This window comes from Gopherus evgoodei, chromosome 13 (genome assembly GCF_007399415.2).
Source record: "Gopherus evgoodei ecotype Sinaloan lineage chromosome 13, rGopEvg1_v1.p, whole genome shotgun sequence".
NCBI classification, from domain to species: domain Eukaryota; kingdom Metazoa; phylum Chordata; order Testudines; family Testudinidae; genus Gopherus; species Gopherus evgoodei.
This window is the reverse complement of record NC_044334.1, coordinates 21,326,565-21,346,191: the sequence shown is the minus strand read 5'-3', so window position 1 is coordinate 21,346,191 and position 19,627 is coordinate 21,326,565. Positions and strand designations below refer to the sequence as shown.

The 19,627-nt window shown below is 41.2% G+C and overlaps 1 protein-coding gene across 1 annotated transcript in view; it reads right to left on the bottom strand.

Annotated features, from left to right (window-relative positions):
• Nucleotides 1-1,355: 1,355 nt before the first annotated feature.
• Nucleotides 1,356-19,627, bottom strand: part of RSPH14 (radial spoke head 14 homolog) — a 185,592-nt gene continuing 167,320 nt past the window's right edge. The window contains exons 4-6 of the mRNA XM_030583161.1: nucleotides 9,434-9,659; nucleotides 5,112-5,248; nucleotides 1,356-3,997 (exon numbers count right to left, since the gene is read on the bottom strand). Of these exons, the coding sequence (XP_030439021.1) occupies nucleotides 3,759-3,997; nucleotides 5,112-5,248; nucleotides 9,434-9,659 (602 nt within the window). The 3' untranslated portion in view covers nucleotides 1,356-3,758. The remainder of the gene's footprint in view (nucleotides 3,998-5,111; nucleotides 5,249-9,433; nucleotides 9,660-19,627) is intronic.

Genomic DNA, 19,627 nt, shown 5'->3' with positions numbered 1-19,627 from the left:
GGATGAGTAAAAACAAAGCAGCCTTTCACCCGGGAGTGGAAAGTGCCAATAGCTGCCAAACCAGACGTCTTTAGCGAGAGAAGAAATGGCAGTACGAGAGTGATAGCTGATGCCTGTGCACGTAAGCAATGCTACAGGCACCAACAGGAGAATCGTTTCCATTTCGCAAAGTAGCATTTTTGTGAAGTGGCTTTCCTGCTGTTCTGGAGGATGGCTTGAACTCCCACAGAGCAGGTTCACGCTAGGCTCACTATCCATCGAAAAGTCTCACTGTCAAAAGTAGAGATGCTGAATTGAGTTGGCTCACCCTGCCCTCATTCCGGGACAGAAGCCCCTGAAATGACTGTAGGAGGATGCATGGGCAAAAGACTAGTAGTTGTATGGTGGTGAACCAAAACTGCTGTGGCCACCAGGGTGCTATGAGAATCACTGTCACTGTCAAGTTTGATCTTCCTGAGAACCTGAGGAAGCAGAAGGGATGGGAGGCATGGCACATATGAGTGGTTTTGACAACTGTACCTGGAATGTGCCCTCTCTGAGGTTGAAGCCTTTGGTAGTCCAGGAACAATAAACTGAACACTTTTTGTTGTGGTGGGTTGAAGAGCTCCCAAGATGGGATGCCCTATTGCTGGGTGAAGTTCCCATTTGCGATCCATGCGGAAATGCCTGCTGAGGCTGTCTGTCCATAAATTCGTTAGCCCTGGGATGTCTACAGCTGAGAGGGTGATCTGATGCACTGGTTCCAAAGGCAGATTATGTCTTCAGACAAAGTGGGAAATCTCACTCCTCCCTGCTTGTTTGTACAGTAGATGGTGGTCATGTTGACTGACCTGACATGGACAAGTATGAATATAATGGTGGTGTGATGGGTTACCCCCCACCTTCCGAGGTACCACCTGATGTACTGACGTACCACTGAGCCCACCTGTTCCACCAGCCTGGGCTCCCTTACACGGTCCTGCCAAGCCAGGCCCTCAAGTTTCCTCCAGCACACACAGGTAGGGACACCCCCAGCTGCAGAAAGACACATACACTGGAATCAGCTCTGCATGGGTAGGCTTCTGCTAGGGAATTGCCCAGCACTCCAGTGCACACCCCCTCTGGAGTGTAAACCCAAAATTGTATCATCTTGTGCTGCACAGAGAACTGTACAGCATATGCTCATGACATTCACCCCCTCCCTCAGTGTGGAGGAAGATCTGCACAGCTTTTTATCCCCCACTTATGAATTCCACAAACTGGTTTTAGAGAAAACAAAAACAAGTTTATTAACTACAAAAATAGATTTCAAGTGACTATAAGGGTTAGCAAACAGATCAAAGCAGATTACCCAACAAATGAAACAAACATGCAAGTTAAGCTTAATACTAAAGAAACTGGTTACAAGTAGTAATTTCTCACTCTAAATGTTGTTTTAGACAGATTGCAGAGGTTTTTGCAGGCAAACTGCTCTTTCTTGCAGCTTAAAATTCCAGGTAGTTCTCTCTCCACCCTGGACTCAGCTCTTCCCCCCCCAGCCTTGTCTTTGTTTCTTAGACGTTCACAGCAGTCATCCTGGGCGGGGATTCAGTGAAGAACAAATGCTCATTATGTCACTCCCCTGCCTTAAATAGGTTTTACATATGGCTGGACTCCTTTGATTTTACAGTGTGGTCCATCCCCCCCGTGGAAAAATACTGGTATTCTATCATGGAGTCCAGTACCAGGTGACATGATCACATGACCCTGTAGTGTCAAAGCGCACGAGTCAAAGGCTATTTATAGCATCCCAGGAAAGTAAGAGATTAGCATCTTCAAAGATCTGTTGTTCTTCCTAATGGTCCATTGACTGGTCCCCAGCTAATCAGCCAGACTGATTGCATTCTGTTTGGTCGGTGTTCCCCAGGTGCACACACTTTTGTAGTACAGATGTATAGTCAATATTCCTAACTTTAGATACAAAAATGATACATGCATACAAATACGATAATCATATTCAGTAAATCATAACCTTTCCAATGGTATCTAACAAGACCCCTCTTGCAAAAAATACATCTTAGATACGCTATAATCACAATATAACAATATTTCTATGAAGAATTTGGGGCATAGATGGGCAGGAATGTCTTGCATGCTTTGAGAACTGCTCAAAGTCTAAGGTTGATATGTTGTCTGGATTCCTGTGGGGACCAGGAACCTCAGGCTGTCTGGCCATTGAGATACCCCCAAGCTAGTAGGGAGGCATCTGTGATAAGTCTTTGTAGGTGGTATGGGAACAAAAGAGACCCCCACACATACTGTGTCTTTCTTTTCCCACCACGTGAGCAATGCCAGTATGTCTTGAGGAAGAGAGAGCTTCTTGTCTAGAGAGCTCCTTCTTGGGGCATAGATTGTCCATAACCAGCTATGAAGACATCATAGATGCAGGAGTGACACAGGAGAATGCCATCATGTATGCCTGCTATGAACCAAGCAGATCAAGCTGTAGGAGGAGGGCTGAAATTAAGCTGGCTGATGACATCCTTCATGGGTAGGAATCAGTCCAGAGGTAAGTAGGCCATTGCCATGAGTAAAGTTCAGGTCTGCTCTAACAAACAGTATGGTTTTCAAGGGTGTCAGTATGAACTTGTCTAAATTGACTTGAAATCCTACAGAATGAAAGAACTGAAGTGTGGCTGTAGTAATTGCCTGTATCTTTTGGTAGGACCAACCCGTGAGCAGCCAGTTGTCCAGGTATGGAAATCTCAATCTCCCTTATCTGCGGCAATCACCACAAAAACTTTTGTAGGTCTCTCAGTGGTTCCAACAGTACTAACAGGGAGTGCCCTGTATTGAAAGTGCTTCTGGCCCACTGCGAAGCATAGGATGGGGCTAGCTGCAAAATTTTGATTGGATCTGGATTGTGGTGCTCCTCCCTCCAAAAGTGTGAAGTGAGTTTGGTTCTGGAGGGTTTATTCTGGACCATCTGTAATTTTGTACTGAAAAGTTGGGCTTTATCAGCTGAATAATGTCCAATTAGGTGTATCTATGTAATCTGCCCTCCTTCCCCTCTTCAGAAAAGAACATCATGGAGATAATGGAATGCATGGAGCCTTCAGAAGATGCATATTGCCATAGTGGATGGTAGTCTCCACTCAAGAGATGTCATACAAAAATCACCTGGAGAAGCATAAGCAGTCAGAGTTCCAGGATTGGGCAGTCCCTGCAGAAGCTGCTAGGGGGCTCTGAAGGTGTGACATCTTTCAGGGAATGTTAGGGTGTTCCAAGATAGGTTGATTCCCTTTGGCTTATGCCAAGGAGCTCAATGAGAGGGAATGAGGGGTTAGTCTCCTTTACAAAATGCTACTGAGCTCTGGGGAAAATGAACCCCTGAGAAGGTTTCAAATTCTAGAATGCTTGTTTCCAATTTGAGGGATGGCAACATTCCATGCAATTCACTTTGGTGCCTTGTAGAAGACAGAGAAGGCACAAGGTGGAATGTAATCCCCAGCTATAGCACCTTCACTTATCACAGGTAAAAGATAGTTGCACAGAATGGCCATGCTGCAGTAATAAAGTAAATATTTCAGGGACTCGCTGTGCCCTATTCTAACCCCAAGACCACACTGTTCCCTATAGATTTCTACATGCAGAAATACTGAGGAGCACTTGTAGGTGAAGTAAAACTCTTCATATACTAGAACAGGTAGGGATTTAATACAGAACATTTAAGAAAAACTCTGGGTCACACAATCTGCAGGGGTTTTGCTGATATTTTATTGCTTTATGATGTCCTGGGTTTAAGGTTTCCACTCGATGACTTTGATGGCAATTTTTGCTGCTCTGCTTACAGCCTCACTGGAGTCATTCAGCTGCCCTTGAAAGAGGTCCACATGGTTCAGTAGTGTCTTGCGACCCTCAGGTGCCTCAGACAGCATGGTCAGGGTTTTGATTGCATTCAAGCGTACTTTGCTGGTTTCATCATCAACCAGCTTCAGTAAAGGTGGAATGGCATCTGCACTAAGGGCTGCATATTTCCCTGAGCAAAAAATAATTGGATTTCAAATTTGTTATTGAATATAATAAAATAACCATGTAACAACCATGAACCTGTTAATAAACCATGACCACACACTAGAAAGGGAGCTAGCTCTATCTCCAGCTCTGGGTCTAGATTTTGAACACTTCAATATTTGGTACTGCTGACAGCTGTGGGTTTTGGTTCAGCCCATCTCTATCAGAGACCACAATAAACCTCCATTTTTTATTCTTAAGAGAGCAATCCCACTACTTAAGTTAACTCCCCCTAATTTCAATTTTATTTATTTTACTCTTAAAAGAATCACTTAGATCTCAAGGGCCACCAAATGATAAGAAAAAATTTCTCAGGGCAAATGTCCTCAGGAGCGCCCTACATTTCTTTTCTTTTCTAAGACATTCTGAGTAAATACTTAGATCCACTCCTGTGTCATCTTCCAGAACAAGGGGGGCTTTTGCAGAGGAAGATTGAAACACAATTACTGTTATTAAGGATTCTTGTATGTTCAATTACACGTTCAGCACACTGAAAAGTTACCCGTTGGTGTTTTCAAAGTCATGTATCTGACTCTGATGAGAACTCCCCCACTCCCCAGTAGTGGGGAAAATGGTACTTTTTGAACACTACAGGAAAGTAATGGAAAACTTAGGCACTCCTGCTCTCAGCTCAGGATTGCAGGTTCAAAGCATTCCCAGGGCAGTTGCTGGTTGTGGGACTCTGACCTGAACTTAAGGCTTCCTCCTCTCCCTAGCAGCACCTTTCAGGGAGGGTGGTGCTATAACCGTTACTTGCCCTCTGCCAGAAAGAATCTTCGCCAGGCACAGGTAGGTCTGACATACATTTCCCGGAGCTAGTGGAGGTGATCAAACCAACTATATTGCAATACCTAGACACTATGGGTGAACAAAGTAGCTGAGGGACAGACCTAATAAAGTGCCCTGTTTTTGCTAATTTCTGCAACAACTTTAGCATTATCCGAACCTAGATTTTTTTAATGTATCTAAGAAAGTTATGAAATAAAACTGCCAGCTGATCAAATAGCACTAGTCTGATAGCAGAATGAGGAATGCTCTGCTTTACAGGAAGTATCCCCAGCAGGAGCTGCTTCTCTCACCTTGAGTCGTAATGGTGGCATACATCAGTGCTCCTGCTGCATTAGCTCGGACCTCAGGATCTGAATCCTCCAACAGGCTGACCAGCACTGGGATAACCTCTTCATCCCACACAATATTTTTTCCTTCCAGAGGGACACTGAGGAAGAGAGAAGGTTAACATGTGTGATGGGACAAGGCCAGATGGTTACAGTAAAGTACTGAGAAACAGGTATGTTAGCCCCAGGCTAAACAAATCCCTAGTACCCTGGTAACCAAATGGCAGTTGCTCCAGGTTAATCAAGGCACCTGGGGCCAATTAAGATCTTTCTAGAAGGCAGTAGAGATAGCTACTTTAATTAGAACACCTGCAGCCAATCAAGGCAGGCTAATCAGGGCACCTGGATTTAAAAAGGAGCTCACTCCAGTCAGGCAGGGAGGAGCCAGAGGAGAAGGAGCGTGTTTGAGGAGCTGGGAGCAAGGGGACAAGGAGCTGAGAGAGAGAGAGAGAGAGAGAGAGAGAGTGTGTGTGTGTGTGTGTGTGTGTGTACTGATGGAGGATTGAGGAGGACAAGCATTATCAGACACCAGGAGGAAGGTCTTGTGGTGAGGATAAAGAAGGTGTTTGGAGGAGGCCATGGGGAAGTAGCCCCGGGAGTTGTCGCTGTCATGCAGCTGTTACAGGAGGCACTATAGACAGCTGCGATCCACAGGGCCCTGGGCTGGAACCTGGAGTAGAGGGCGGGCCCAGATTTCCCCCAAACCTCCCAACTCCTGATCAGACACAGGAGTCGCTGACCCAGACTGGGGGTTCCATAAGAGGGGAAGATCACTGAGGTGAACAAATCCACCAATAAGCGCAGGACCCACCAAGGTAGAGGAGGAACTTTGTCACACATGCTTTCTTGAACCTATGTCAACAATCAGTACAACTGACTACAGCCTCCTACATTTCTTCCCTTCATTTCGTGGCAAGAATGCTGATGCAGAATTCTCTTCTGCTCTGTTTGGAGCCAGATTATTCTGAATGTTCGTGGGCACTTTAAACACCCATGCCAGAGTTACAAATCGGATAAGGGAGAGATCAGTTTGTGCCAGAGTGGTTACTGTTGAAACTACATGCTCAATGCATAGGAAAGATAGGAAGTATGGCAAGAGACCACCCTGGCTTAAGCAGGAAAGCTTCAGTGATCTGAAACTCAAAAAAGAGTCCAACATAAAGTGAAAATTAAGTCAAATTACAAAGGGTGAATATAAACAAATTACACAAGTAAGTAGGGACAAAATTAGGAAGGCCAAGGCACAAAACAAGATTAAATGAGCTAGAGGCATAAAGGGTAACAAGAAAACATTCTATGTATATATTAGAAGCAAAAGGAAGACCAAAGACAGAGTAGGCCCGTTATGCAATGGGGGGGGCGGGAGGGAACAATAACAGAAAATGTGGAAATGGCACAAGTGTTAAATGAGATTTTTGTTTCAGTTTTCACCAAAAAGGTTGGCAGTGATTGGACATCTAACATAGCAAATGCCAGTGAAAATGAGAAGGATCAGAGGCTAAAATACGCCACCAGGGCTTGATGAAATGCATCCTGGAATACTCAAGGAGCTGTCTGAGGAGATATCTGAGCCATTAGCAATTATCTTTGAAAAGTCATGGAAGACGGGAAAGATTCCAGAAGACTGGAAAAGGGCAAATATGCCCATCTATAAAAAGGGAAATAAGGACAACACGGGGAATTATCGACCAGTCAGCTTAACTTCTGTACCCGGAAAGATAATGGAGCACGTAATTAGGCAATCAATGTGTAAATATCTAGAAGATAATAAGGTGATAATTAACAGTCAGCATGGATTTGTCAAGAACAAATCATGTCAAACCAACCTGATAGCTTTCTTTGACAGGGTAACAAGCCTTGTGGATGGGGGGAAGCTGTAGATGTGGTGTATCTTGATGTTAGTGAAGCTTTTGATACTGTGTCGCATGACCTTCTCATAAACAAACTAGGGAAATGCAACCTAGATGGAGCTACTATAAGATCGGTGCATAACCTGTTGGAAAACTGCTCCCAGAGAGTAGTTATCACTGGTTCACAGTCAAGCTAGAAGGGCATATCAAGTGGGTTCCTCAAGGATCAGTTCTGGGTCCAGTTCTGTTCAATATCTTCATCAGTGATTTAAAGAATGGCATAGAGAGTACACTTATAAAGTTTGCGGATGGGGTTGCAAGTGCTTTGTCAGATAGGATTAAAATTGAAAATGATCTTGAGAAATGGTCTGAAGTAAATAGGATGAAATTCAATAAAGATAAATGCAAAGTACTTCACTTAGGAAGAAACAATCAGTTGCACACATACAAAATGGGAAATGACTGCCTAGAATGTAGTACGGTGGACAGGGATCTGGGGGTCATAGTGGATCACAAGCTAAATATGAGTGAACAGTGTAACACTATTGGAGGGGGGGAAAGCAACATCAATCTGGGATGTATTAGCAGGAATGTTGTAAGCAAGACACGAGAAGTAATGCATCAGCTTTACTGTGCACTGATTAGGCCTCAACTGGAGTATTGTGTCCAGTTCTGGGTGCCACATTTCAGGAAAGATGTGGACAGATTGGAGAAAGTCCAGAGAAGAGCAACAAAAATTATTACAGTTCCAGAAAACATGACCTATAAGGGGAGATTGAAAACACTGGGTCTGGAGAAGAGAAGACCGGGGGAGGAGGACATAACAGTTTAAATACATAAAAGGTTGTTACAAGGAGGAGGGAGAAGAAAATTCTCATTAACTTCTGAGGATAGGACAAGAAGCAGTGGGCTTAAATTGCAAAAAGGGCCTTTTAGGTTGGACATTAGGAAAAACTTCCGGTCAGGGTGGTGAAGCACTGGGATAAATTGCCTAGGAAGGTTGTGGAATCTCCATCATTGGAGATTTTTTAAAAATATCTGTCAGGGATGGTCTAGATAATACTTAGTCCTGCCATGAGTGCAGGGGATTGGACTAGATGACCTCTCAAGGTCCCTTCCAGTCCTATGATTCTATATAGTAGTATAGCTCATTGAGATATTTTGGTGATATTAACAGTGAGCACTGGGGTTGGGTGCCTATATTTCCACAGCCATTTGCCTTTAAAAGGCAGAAGCCAAGTGTTCATATTATCTAATACTCTAAATGTTAAATGTAGTGCCCCACAAATAACATAAAATACAAAGTCCTTGCCTCGATGCAGGCTTGTAGCTGAACTCTTGGGTTTGACTCACTAAAAACTCTTACTGGTGTACAGGTCTGGCGCATCTTAGGAGCATTTAACACACGCGATTTCCGCTTTACACGGTCGGCAAAAACAAGAAAAAACAACGAAAAAATAACAATTTAAATATTGTTTCTGTAGTGCGGGCGATTCTGCCTGCTATTACACGCAATGTAATTTTGACTATATGCGATTTTTGCTTTATGCGCTGACTGTGGAACATAACCCCAGTGTAAGATGAGACCTGTACTCTGTGAATGATTAATTTAAGTTAAATAAAGATTCACCGAATGGTTCTGAGTGCACAGATCTCATTTCTTTAAGAGGCTGTGCCATATTGTAGCTCCCAATTCAGCATGTGTTTGGGCTGAACTTAGCATGGTAGTTTTCTTAAATGATGCCGTTTCCATGGAAGATTATTATATTGAACTGTATTGCACCATAGTGACCAAATATGTTATCCTTCACCATACTGCATGGTTTTATTAACAACAACTTGCATTTATATTGTATATTTTACTCCAAAGATTGTGAAATGCTTTACCGACATAACTAACTGATATACAAAGTATACACGGGGAAATGCAGCCACTCTAGGATAAAATATAGCAACTATTTAACTGAACATAGTAACAATATGACATAAAGTTTATAACAGGAGATGAAGAATGCTGTACCCAACTGAAAATTTAGGTAGGCAAAAAATAATTAGTTTATTCTAACATTCCTCCTCTTGCAAAAAGTTGTTATGGGATTGATCTAGTGATCACAAATTATCAGGATTTTGGTTCTATGCTATCTCATATACAAAATGATACTTCCAGCAGTGCTGCATTGCTTAGCACCATGAAGGGGCATTGGCTCACTACTAACATGAGTGGCAGGGGTGGGAGGGAACAGTGCCATCTACTGAATCGCTGACACTAGAGCAGCTAAGTCCATGTACACATCTAGCCTGATGTTACTTTGCAAAGTGAGATGTGACAAGTTTAAAGTGTAAGGTGGTACAACCGCAAATTAGTGCCCAGGACTCAATTAGTAGACAGATACTGTCTTGGAACAACCCATGTGCATAGTCCTTTCTTTCCCTTACCTAATTCCCAAAAGGGCACGGGCAGCTTTGCTCCTGATGGCCACTGATGGATGAGTGAGCTTTTCCTTCAGAATGGGAACAGCACCTGTTGCTAGAGCTTCAAAAGCCTCTACACACAGGCAGCCAGAGAGTGTGTCCAGTATCAACTCTTGGATTTCATCCAGCTCAGTTTTCAGTTTAAGAACAAGTGAAGAAATCAAATTGCTTTCCACTATGCCAACAGCACCTGCAGGCAGAGACAGAAAGGAAACTTAGACTGAAAGTGCTAAGGCATTTAATGCTTCAATCAACATTTTGAAATTTGCTATCAAAATTAAAATGACCCAGCTATTTCTGTCCCCACAATAGTGTGAGTTTGAGAGAGATGGAGACTGTTGTAACTGTGGACACTTTACCAGCACTCCTCCAACATTTCTCCAGGATTTATTTGGCAAATTTCACCTCTATTTGCAAACTCTAAATAGTTTATAGTTTTCTCAAATGTATTCTCTTGCAGAGTCATTCCCTTCAACCTTATTCTGTCCAGTGTCATTTTTTAAGAGAGGCAACAAATTATCTACTGCCACAGCTCATGCCTGTTCCTACAATGATTTCAACCCAGGCGAGGCTCAAGTTACAGTTGCTCTGATATTCCCAATATCCACAAGTGCAATATTTGTCCCTATAATAACTCCTGCGGAGAGATTACAGGGGTGGAATAGCTATGTGCTCCCTTACACCACTCCTTGCAATAATTTATACTGGGAGAAACAGGGGGCTTTGAGCTTCCCAGCAGTCAGCACTTCACTATTTCCTAGTGTCATAAACAGATAGTTAAGGGTTAATGCCTTTTTTACCTGTAAAGGGTTAAGAAGCTCAGTGAACCTGGCTGACCCCTGACCAGAGGACCAATAAGGGGACAAGATACTTTCAAATCTTGGTGGAGGGAAGTCTTTGTTTGTGCTCTTTGTTTTGGGTGTGTTCGCTCTTGGGACTAAGAGGGACCAGACGTCAATTCAGGCTCTCCAAATCTTTCTGAATCAGTCTCTCATGTTTCAAAATTGTAAGTAACAGCCAGGCAAGGTGGATTAGTTTTATTTTTGTTTTCTCAACTTGTAAATGTTCCTTTTTTTGCTGAGAAGATTCTACCTCTGCTTGCTGTAACTTTGAACCTAAGGCTAGAGGGGGTTCCTCTGGGCTATATGACTCTGATTACCCTGTAAAGTATTTTCCATCCTGACTTTACAGAGATGATTTTTTTAATTTTTCTTTAATTAAAAGCTTTCTTTTTAAGGATCTGATTGATTTTTCCTTGTTTTAAGTTCCAAGGGGATTGGATCTGGACTCACCAGGGATTGGTGGGGGGAAAGGAGGGGGGATGGTTAATTTCTCCTTGTTTTAAGCTCCAAGGGGTTTGGATCTGTGTTCACCAGGGAACTGGTGAAGCCTCTCAAGGCTGCCCAGGAAGCGGAAGGTTTTGAGGGGGACAAGAAGTGATCCAGACACTGAAATTTCTGGATGGTGGCAGAGTTACCAGATCTAAGCTAGTAATTAAGCTTAGAAGTGTCCATGCAGGTCCCCACATCTGTACTCTAAAGTTCAGAATGGGGAAGGAACCTTGACACCTAGAAAGAATAATCTTGCTGGGCTACAGCACAGCTGTGATCTGCCCAGCAAGCCAGTTCTCTGCAAGGGCTGAGTGGCTTACTCTTAAGCGTTCCATTTCTTAGACAATATTAAGCCAACATTGAAACAGTATTGCCATGGAAAAGTGAAAGCAGAAGAGAACACATTGTCCACCAGCAACTATGTGGAAACAAAATCCTCAGCGTCTGGTTGCTAAGACAATTCTTTGGTTACTAAGAGAAAAGTGGCTCCATTTGAATTGATTCATATGTAGTTAAACAAGGAAGTTCAGTGTATGAGAAGCAACAAGGCTACTTAAAAGCAATCTCCGTATTCAGGGATAAAGGGATCTTTCCCCCAAGTACAACTAGAAAAGGATTTCAATGACCTTTTGGTAACCCATGGGAAAAATTCCCTAAGTTCAAACCTAAGCGTATGGCCCTTTATTGATGTATAGAACAGAATAACCTCTACTCTACTTCTGAGGTCTTGCTGACATTGAGTAATTTCATATGTCATTAGCTTGCTGGGCTTTACTCTTCTAATGCAGAAGCAGCCGTGACAGTGATGTTATTAAAGCTTTTGCTACATTTGGAAGCCAGTTGCCTACAAAAACCATCCAGTTGGAAAAAATGAACATTGGAATCACAAAAATTATGTTGAAGGCCACAAATAAGTGATGTTTTAAGCTGAGCACTGTGTATTGTGACAGGAAAGTGATGTAGGGAGAGCATATACATGTCTTCTGTAATGCCATAGATCAGTGTGACTGCACTGTGGAGTCATATTGCCAAGGCATGATATTGTAATTAAGCATGATTTCCATTTTCCTTTCTTTAATCAATTTTCGCTTTCTTTTTCAGACATGAGGAGAAAGAAACTCATGACCAGATTCTGGCCCCGTGTTCCATCCCATTTGTGTTGTTTTGATGGAACAAAAGGTTTCTCTAATGGGCCAGCTAGAGATTCTCGTCATGAAGGAAAAAAGTCTGCATCACTGACTCTCACTGACTTTTGGCTCCTTTGTCATAGCGCTCTGTTGGGGAGGAGGGGGACTGGAAAACAGTGGGGATATAGCAGGGAGTGCTTTGTGTGCCAAGAACCCCTGGCTGGCAGCATGGTCCCTAGAAAACTGGTCCTGCAGGAATAACTGAGAGCAAGCTAAATTATAACTTGGGGCTGACCTACCCATATTTCCCCCACTGGTCTGATCCCAAGAATCTGCCTCCACATGTTTTGAAGGTCTTTGGAAGTAAGTTGTGTAGTGAGAGAGAAACTTTCAAAAACCACCCTTTAAAACTGCTCCCATAGTTGTCGATGAGGAAAATCTCCCCATAAGCCCACTGGCACTTGAGACTAGGATAGCCAAAAACTTCCTACTATTTGCAAATGTAGGTCTGCCATGCAAATAATTATATGTGCAAAATTGGGGGTTTCAATGTCAGAGGAGGATTTGACCTGCAAGCAGATGGTTCCTGCAGCATCCATCTACTTCCTGTAGAGCTGCTGTGATAGCTCTCAGTGATATTTTCAAACAGAAAGCACATTTGACCAACTTGACCTTTAAAGTAATTTTATTCTTCCCTGATAAGATGGCATGCTGAATGCAAATGTAAAAATAAATAAAAATAGTAAGGAATGGAAGTTAAAAGCTCTTCATTCCCCCTGCTTCCAGGCCTGGTGTGTAGTTTTCATCCACAGCCATATGCTGTTCCTCAGGCAAGGGTCACAATCTAGGCATTAACATTTCATAAGACAAATATGCTTCTCATATAGCACACTCATCGCTGATATAAGCCAAGACAAGAAACCACTCACTTTCATTTCCCTTCTGTCTGTTATTACTTTTCTCTTAACTCTTTTTCTCTCATGCCTATTTTCTGTTTGTGTTTCTCCATTCATCAACTCTTCTTAATCCCTTTTTGCCAAATATTTGCCATGCATCTCTTTCTGGCTTATGCTATCCCAGCATCTTTTCTCTCCTGTTTCTGTCTTTCTCACGCCTTCCTTCTTGAATGCTAGACTAGCACTCTTGCTACCTCCACTACCATTTCTCTTCCTGCACCCATACATATGTGTCTTTTGCTGCATATCAAAATTAATGGTCCATGTCTCTGTGTTTGCATCCTTCACCTCACATCTTTTCATGTGGCATTGATCTATTTCACTGTTTGCCCCATTTTCATTGGCTTTTGAGTTTGTTTCTGCCAGTTAATGTTTATTGATCTTCTTTGCCTCAGTCATCTTTAATCAACTGCATTTTTCCTCTTCATGTCTTACCATTGGTGAAGGCCCTTGCTATTGAGGCTCTGAGTGCAAAAATGTGTGTCACATCCAGCCATCTTGTCTCCTTCTGTTACAATGAGTTGGCTAGGGTTGTACAGAGCATCTTACATAGTGCCAATAGTGGGCTTGGTGCTTGACAAACAAAGTAGGAACACAGGGTCTCTCCCTAAAAGAATCTACAATCTGCTGAAAGAGGCTGCTGGCTGGATTGTAACAAGAAACAATGACTGAGCTGAAGAATCCCAACAAGTTCCATGAATAGTAACACTTAAGGTTTGTGACAGAATGCACCCCTGTATCCACACCCTACACACGATTGTAATAATCTTTGTACAAAGTATGCTTGTGACATATAATTTGAAAACACGTAACTTGCTGGTCATTATTGTCCTGATAGAACATGTGTGGCAACATGGTATGCGAAATAAGATTATAGTGTATGGTGGTGGTAACACATGTTCCAAACGGAGGTTGGCAAAGTCATCAAGCAGGAAGGGAAACAAAAGACGCTCCAACAGGTGAGGAAAAGCTGCAGGGAACATTCTTCCCTATAAACTCTGTTTCCTGAATCTCATCTGGATATGTTTTCCAAGAGGGGGATTGACACTGTAAAACAGGAGGGTCAAACACCCCAAGGGACCCCCTCTTCTCTCTCTCTCTCTCTGCCTTTTGATTCATTGCACCAGAAGGGACAAAGAAAGCAGCCTTTGAACTACAGACGGTGTACTGCTCTAAGAAATTGTTTAATAAGACTGCTGAAAACGTGCGGTGAGAAATTTTGCTTTGAATTTAATATAGTTTAAGTTAGGCACCAATTGTGTTTTATCTTTATTTTTCTTGTAACCATTTTTTACTTTTATGCCTCATTACTTGTACTCATTCACTCTCTCTTGTGGTTAATAAACTTGTTCTATTGTTTTATCTAATCCAGTGTGTTTAAACAGAAATGTTTGGGAAACTCTATTTGGAGTAAAAGTGTATGATTTCTGTTAAATGAAGATTTTATATAAATTTATATTGTTCACCAGGCATACATTTCTAGTGGGAAATCTAAGACTGTGAGTGTGTTGGGAGTCACCCTGCAGCATAACCAATGCTGGTAAGAGCCAAGGTGTGGATGGATGGCTGCAGCACATGCAGACATAGCTAGGAGTGACTTGCATGCTGGAGGCTGCTCCTGAGCAGTCAAGACCGGAGGTTACAGCAGCAAAGGATTGTAAAGGGTAGGGTTAGAAGGCAGGGTTGACACAAGCCACTTATTAGTTTGGATTGTACCCTGGGCACATCACAGGGACATCTAAGGCTATGTGAAAGTGGTATAAAATGTAACTTGCTGTCATTGCAATTTTGTAGTTAACTTTAGTATTGATCCATTTTCCCCTGAGAACTTGAAAATGTGGCCCAAGGGAAAAATGCCTCTTATTTCCGCACTCATCTTCTACCTCTCACAACCCTCGGGCTAGTCCCATCCTCTTCTTTCCTGTCATTTTTTTAAAAAAATAGACTCAAAGTGGAGTTGCTATTTCATTGTGTTCTCTGTTAGGCTGGAGGACAAAGTTTTAAGTGTTTTATGAAATTTTGCAGGGGACACAAACAACAGGGTTTTTTTAATTCCTAAAGCAATTACACTACATTATTGATTACAAACATTTTTTAAAATCAAAGCCACTTTAAAAATGTCCTTTTTAATGAGAAGCAAATGTTTGAAAAGCTCTGGTTAGTAAATGTTGTACAGTGTGCAACACTGTAGTTAAGTAAAAGAAATTGGCTTTATTTCACAGATTTCTATTTTACATGCTGTTAACATGAGAGGCATGGAGTTGAGATTTTTAGATATTTACTTGCAGTCCTCAATAGATTCTCATTGTAGTAAAGGACAGAAAACTCCAAGGAAACAGAACTGGATTTGATTCAACTGCAACAGTCAGCATAGCAGCCATGTCCAGCACATAGTAACTGAGACTGTCCATCACAGAAGGTCACTAGCTGGTGGAAGCATAAACATGCATCTGTAATAAGTCTCAAACTTAGCAGCATCTCTTTTTTGTGTCCTATAGAGTCAGTAAGCCTTATTCATAACTGCAACATCACATTTATGAAATCACCAGCATTCTAGATTAGGAACAACCTGTTTTCAGGGCAGTTGTGTAACTAGCAGCATAGATTAAATGTATGCAGTAGCTCAGTGCTTCTCTAGTATTTCCTTTCTGCAGGCCAGTTTGTAAAGCAACGATCCTCTGTGCTCCTCCCATCAAAACACCCTGATCCACCACTTTGCGGTTCTCAAATTGTTTCATTCATTGGACTACTTGGAAGAATTGACCACTAGTGGTCCATAAAACACAGTTTGAAAGTCCCATAGTAGCTAATATAATTTTAAGGTTGAGAATGCAGGGTCCTCCCCTTTCCCCCAAAAGATATTTCAATGAGTAGATAAAGGATAGCAGTATTCTTGGATTAAAATTTCCTTCCAGGATGTTTGGAATGGCAAAGGGCTCATCTGTGTGCACCACTTCCAACATCTCGCTAAATGTTCAATCTTCTTACTGAAGAGGCTCTATAGTCATCCCTTGAAATGTCAAACTGATTCTCTTTTAAATGAAGATCCAAATCTGATCTGTTTTACAGTAAAGTTGTCTTAGAAAGAAAGTCTGTCAGTGTCTCCAAGAATACTTAGAAAACAAAAATAATCTTTTGTCTGAAAGTTTTCAGCTAGACAGAAAGGAACACACATTAGGGTTTCCACATTTAAAAAAAAAAGATCCTGGATTACATTTTTATATAGGAATTACACACTAGATCACACCAATGATCCATCAAATTCAGCATCTTATCACTGACAGTGGTCAGTACCAAATGCTTCAGGGAAGGGCCAAAAAAACCTCTTGTGAAAAATTATGGAACATGTGTTTCTTCCCAGCCCTATCAGTTAGTGGTTGGCTTATGCCCTGAAGCATGAGCATTTTATCTTATATGATACAAATTTTTATCTTGTCTCATTTAACTCTGAATGTTCACCATCTATATAAATGTCTAATCTCCAAGATTTTAGCTTCAACTGTATATACTGGAGGATCATAAGTTAAGAAACATCTTGTAGTGTATGCAAAATAATTAAATTTATTTTTTTCAGAAGAAAAAGTACCTGTAGGCCAAACAACATTGTCTGGGATAATTCACTTACTAATTGCAATGTGATCCTAACATGTTTATGAACTCCCTCCACTGAAGATCTTTTGTAAAAAACAACATGAAGGCAGGTAAAAGATCTTCAGAGCAAGCAATACAAATGTCAGATCTGAGTTCAAATGATATACCATGGATTAAAGTATTCAGATAACTAATCCTCAGGATCTGTGCTGCAGTCAAGTTTCAGATGTGACAGATTACAAATCCCTCCTTGCTCCTCTGAGCAATAAGGGAGACATACAAATATAGAGTAAGAGCAAAGTGACTCATAAAACACCCAGCCATAAAAGGCTCTGATGACGTCACTGCTTCCACAAACACCTGGCGTGATTTATTTAAGTTGTTTATAGAAAGGAAAGAGAATTCAATGCGTATAACAAAGCAAACATGTTCATAAGTGAATTTGGATTGATTCAGGTCTCTTCAGTTAATATTGGATTTTATACCTGCCTAAATACTTGCGCCTGTAGATTGAGGGCCCAGACAATCATTAACTGTTACTACAATAAGCCTCTACCAGATCCAGTCATTTATCAAACTGCTGCTCTGCATTTTCCATTGACTGTCTGAGTCCATGATCTAGCTCTGAGTTTGGCTGCATTGTTCTTTCATTATTTATTCTCTTGCCTGTGTTCCTGTTCTCAACAGGCTTTATATTGCATATAGGATATTCTCATTTAAACCATTTACCTTATTATATTTATGAAGAGTCCTAGAACTGACTCCTGCACATAGAAGTTGACTTTTCACTTCTCTGGCAGTAAGGCCAAGAAGTTAGAGACTGCCTTCGCACCCCACACAATTATTTTAAGCTCAGATTTAAGGATGGACAGCCTGATATTTAAAAAGAGACAAAATCATTAATTCAATTGCAGCCAAGGGATACACTAAAACAAATAAAGGAATCATCCGTATTTGCGATACACAGGCTCTGTAAATATATACATGGATTATATTTTCTATCACAATCGTTCCTAGAGGACTCAAATAAGATCACAGTTCCATTGTGCTAGGCACTGTACAAATGCATAAAAGCCAGTCTCTGCTTCAACAAGATTACAAACTAAATGGATAAGATGCACAAAGGAGGAGAGGGAAAATATAAATAGAGAGCTAGAGGTCAGTGAAAGGGTATAGAAATGTTTCCAAGTCCCTTGATGTTCAGCCCACTGCTCCATCCACTAGACTACATTGCCTCTCAGGATTCTCTCTCTCTCGTATGGCATTATAAGTATGCAAAGCTAATATAACTATTCATTTTCATCTACCCCAGGGGTAGGCAACCCATGGCATGCGCACCAAAGGCAGCACATGAGCTGATTTTCAGGGGCACTCACACTGCTCAGGTCCTGGCCACTGGTCCAGGGGGCTCTGCATTTTAGTTTCGTTTTAAATGAAGCTTCTTAAAACATTTTTTAAAACCTTCTTTACATACAATAGTTTAGTTATATATTATAGATTTATAGCAAGAGACCTTCTAAAAACATTAAGATATATTACTGGCATGCACAACCTTAAAAAACAGTGAATAAATGAAGACTCGGCACACCACTTCTGAGAGGTTACCAACCCCTGATCTACAATCTACACTTACAGGTAGAGATGGCATTTTGACTCTTTATGTTCAGACAACTTTCTTGAAACACTACCTTTCAGACTGAAATGTCTTACATTTGGTCTTAATACAGAAGTTTGGTGTTGTTTTTTTTAATTAAGTTTCATAAAAATGTGTTGAGCAGTTTGAGTTATCTGAGCATCAGGAAAGAGTGGTTTATAAATGTTAATTGTAAAAACATTGTTTTAAAACAAATCAGGCTTTTCATTTGTAAATTTAATCTAAACAAAAGATAGTGAAACATTTTGGATGAAATATGAACTCACCATTCTTCATCTAAACAAAACATGAATTTCTGAAGTTAGAAAAATATTTTTCTATCTTTTAAAAAAAGGGGAAAAAATCTCCACATCTCTGTGCCTGCTGGATATAGCTGAAATTTCATGAAAAGGGCTATTCTGGCTTTTCTCCCAGAGTTTCCAATCCAAACTGTGTGAGAAATGGTGAGATTTCCAGTCTCCTTTAAAGGGCAGGCACACAAGAGGGGAGTGTTGTTTTCTCCATGCTGTGAACAGTTGTTGGCATTAGTGTACAGCTAGATTACTTAGATAGCTTGAAAAGGGGCCAACAAGCAGCTCCACTCTTAGAAATAGCAAAATAAATCAACAAAGCAAAAAGGGACCACATTATGGGTATATACATGAACAACTCACATTGGCTTCAAGAGGAATTGCTTGCATATATCTGAGCTTCGAATTTGGCAGACAGAGAGAGAGCGCGCACATTTCTCCCCCAAAGAACGAACACCCTCAATGTTCCCTTGGAAAGCTCACTGCTGAGAGCAGTGGTTGTGCGTCACACTAACAAAAATGGCTTTCAACTTTTAAGTCCAGCTACTTTAAGGGTCAGAGGAATTAAGCGCACTTCACTTGGGCTCCTTCCTAGAAATGTGTCCTTACAAGTTTTCATTTTCCAGAATTTTTTTTGCTGTGAACACTGCTTTTTCCTTTCTTTTTTGTGCAAAAAGAAAATTAGATTACTTATTGAAATTTAGGTAATAAGTTTGTTAATTCTTTGATTTTTGTAAAATGTGTTTTAATTTTGCAATATTAAGATCATTTCTTAAATTCTGCCCTATTTTTGTCAGAGAAAAGCTTCTCCTGCTGTTGACAGCAGAGATGGGGGATTTACAGAAGGCCATGTGCTGCCAGACTCATACAAACTTGAGCTCTACTTTACACCATAAGTACTCCCAGTTACTTCAGTGGGGCTACTTGACAGATAAGGAACTACTCAACATGAATAAGGGAATTAAATACAGTCAAGAGAAAGGTAGTTTTACAAGTGAAAAATTGTCTGACACAGGGGAAAAAATGCAAACTATTTAAGGCAAGTCTGTCCATTTCTTTATGCTTCATTGCTAATTCAACAAAAGCAGAGACTTACGAATACCCTTACAGGATAACATTTAGCTTTTTGACTGGCTTATGAAACCTTCTAGTCAGGGGCAGCTCTAGCTTTTTAGCTGCCCCAAGTATGGCAGTCAGGCAGCCTTTGGC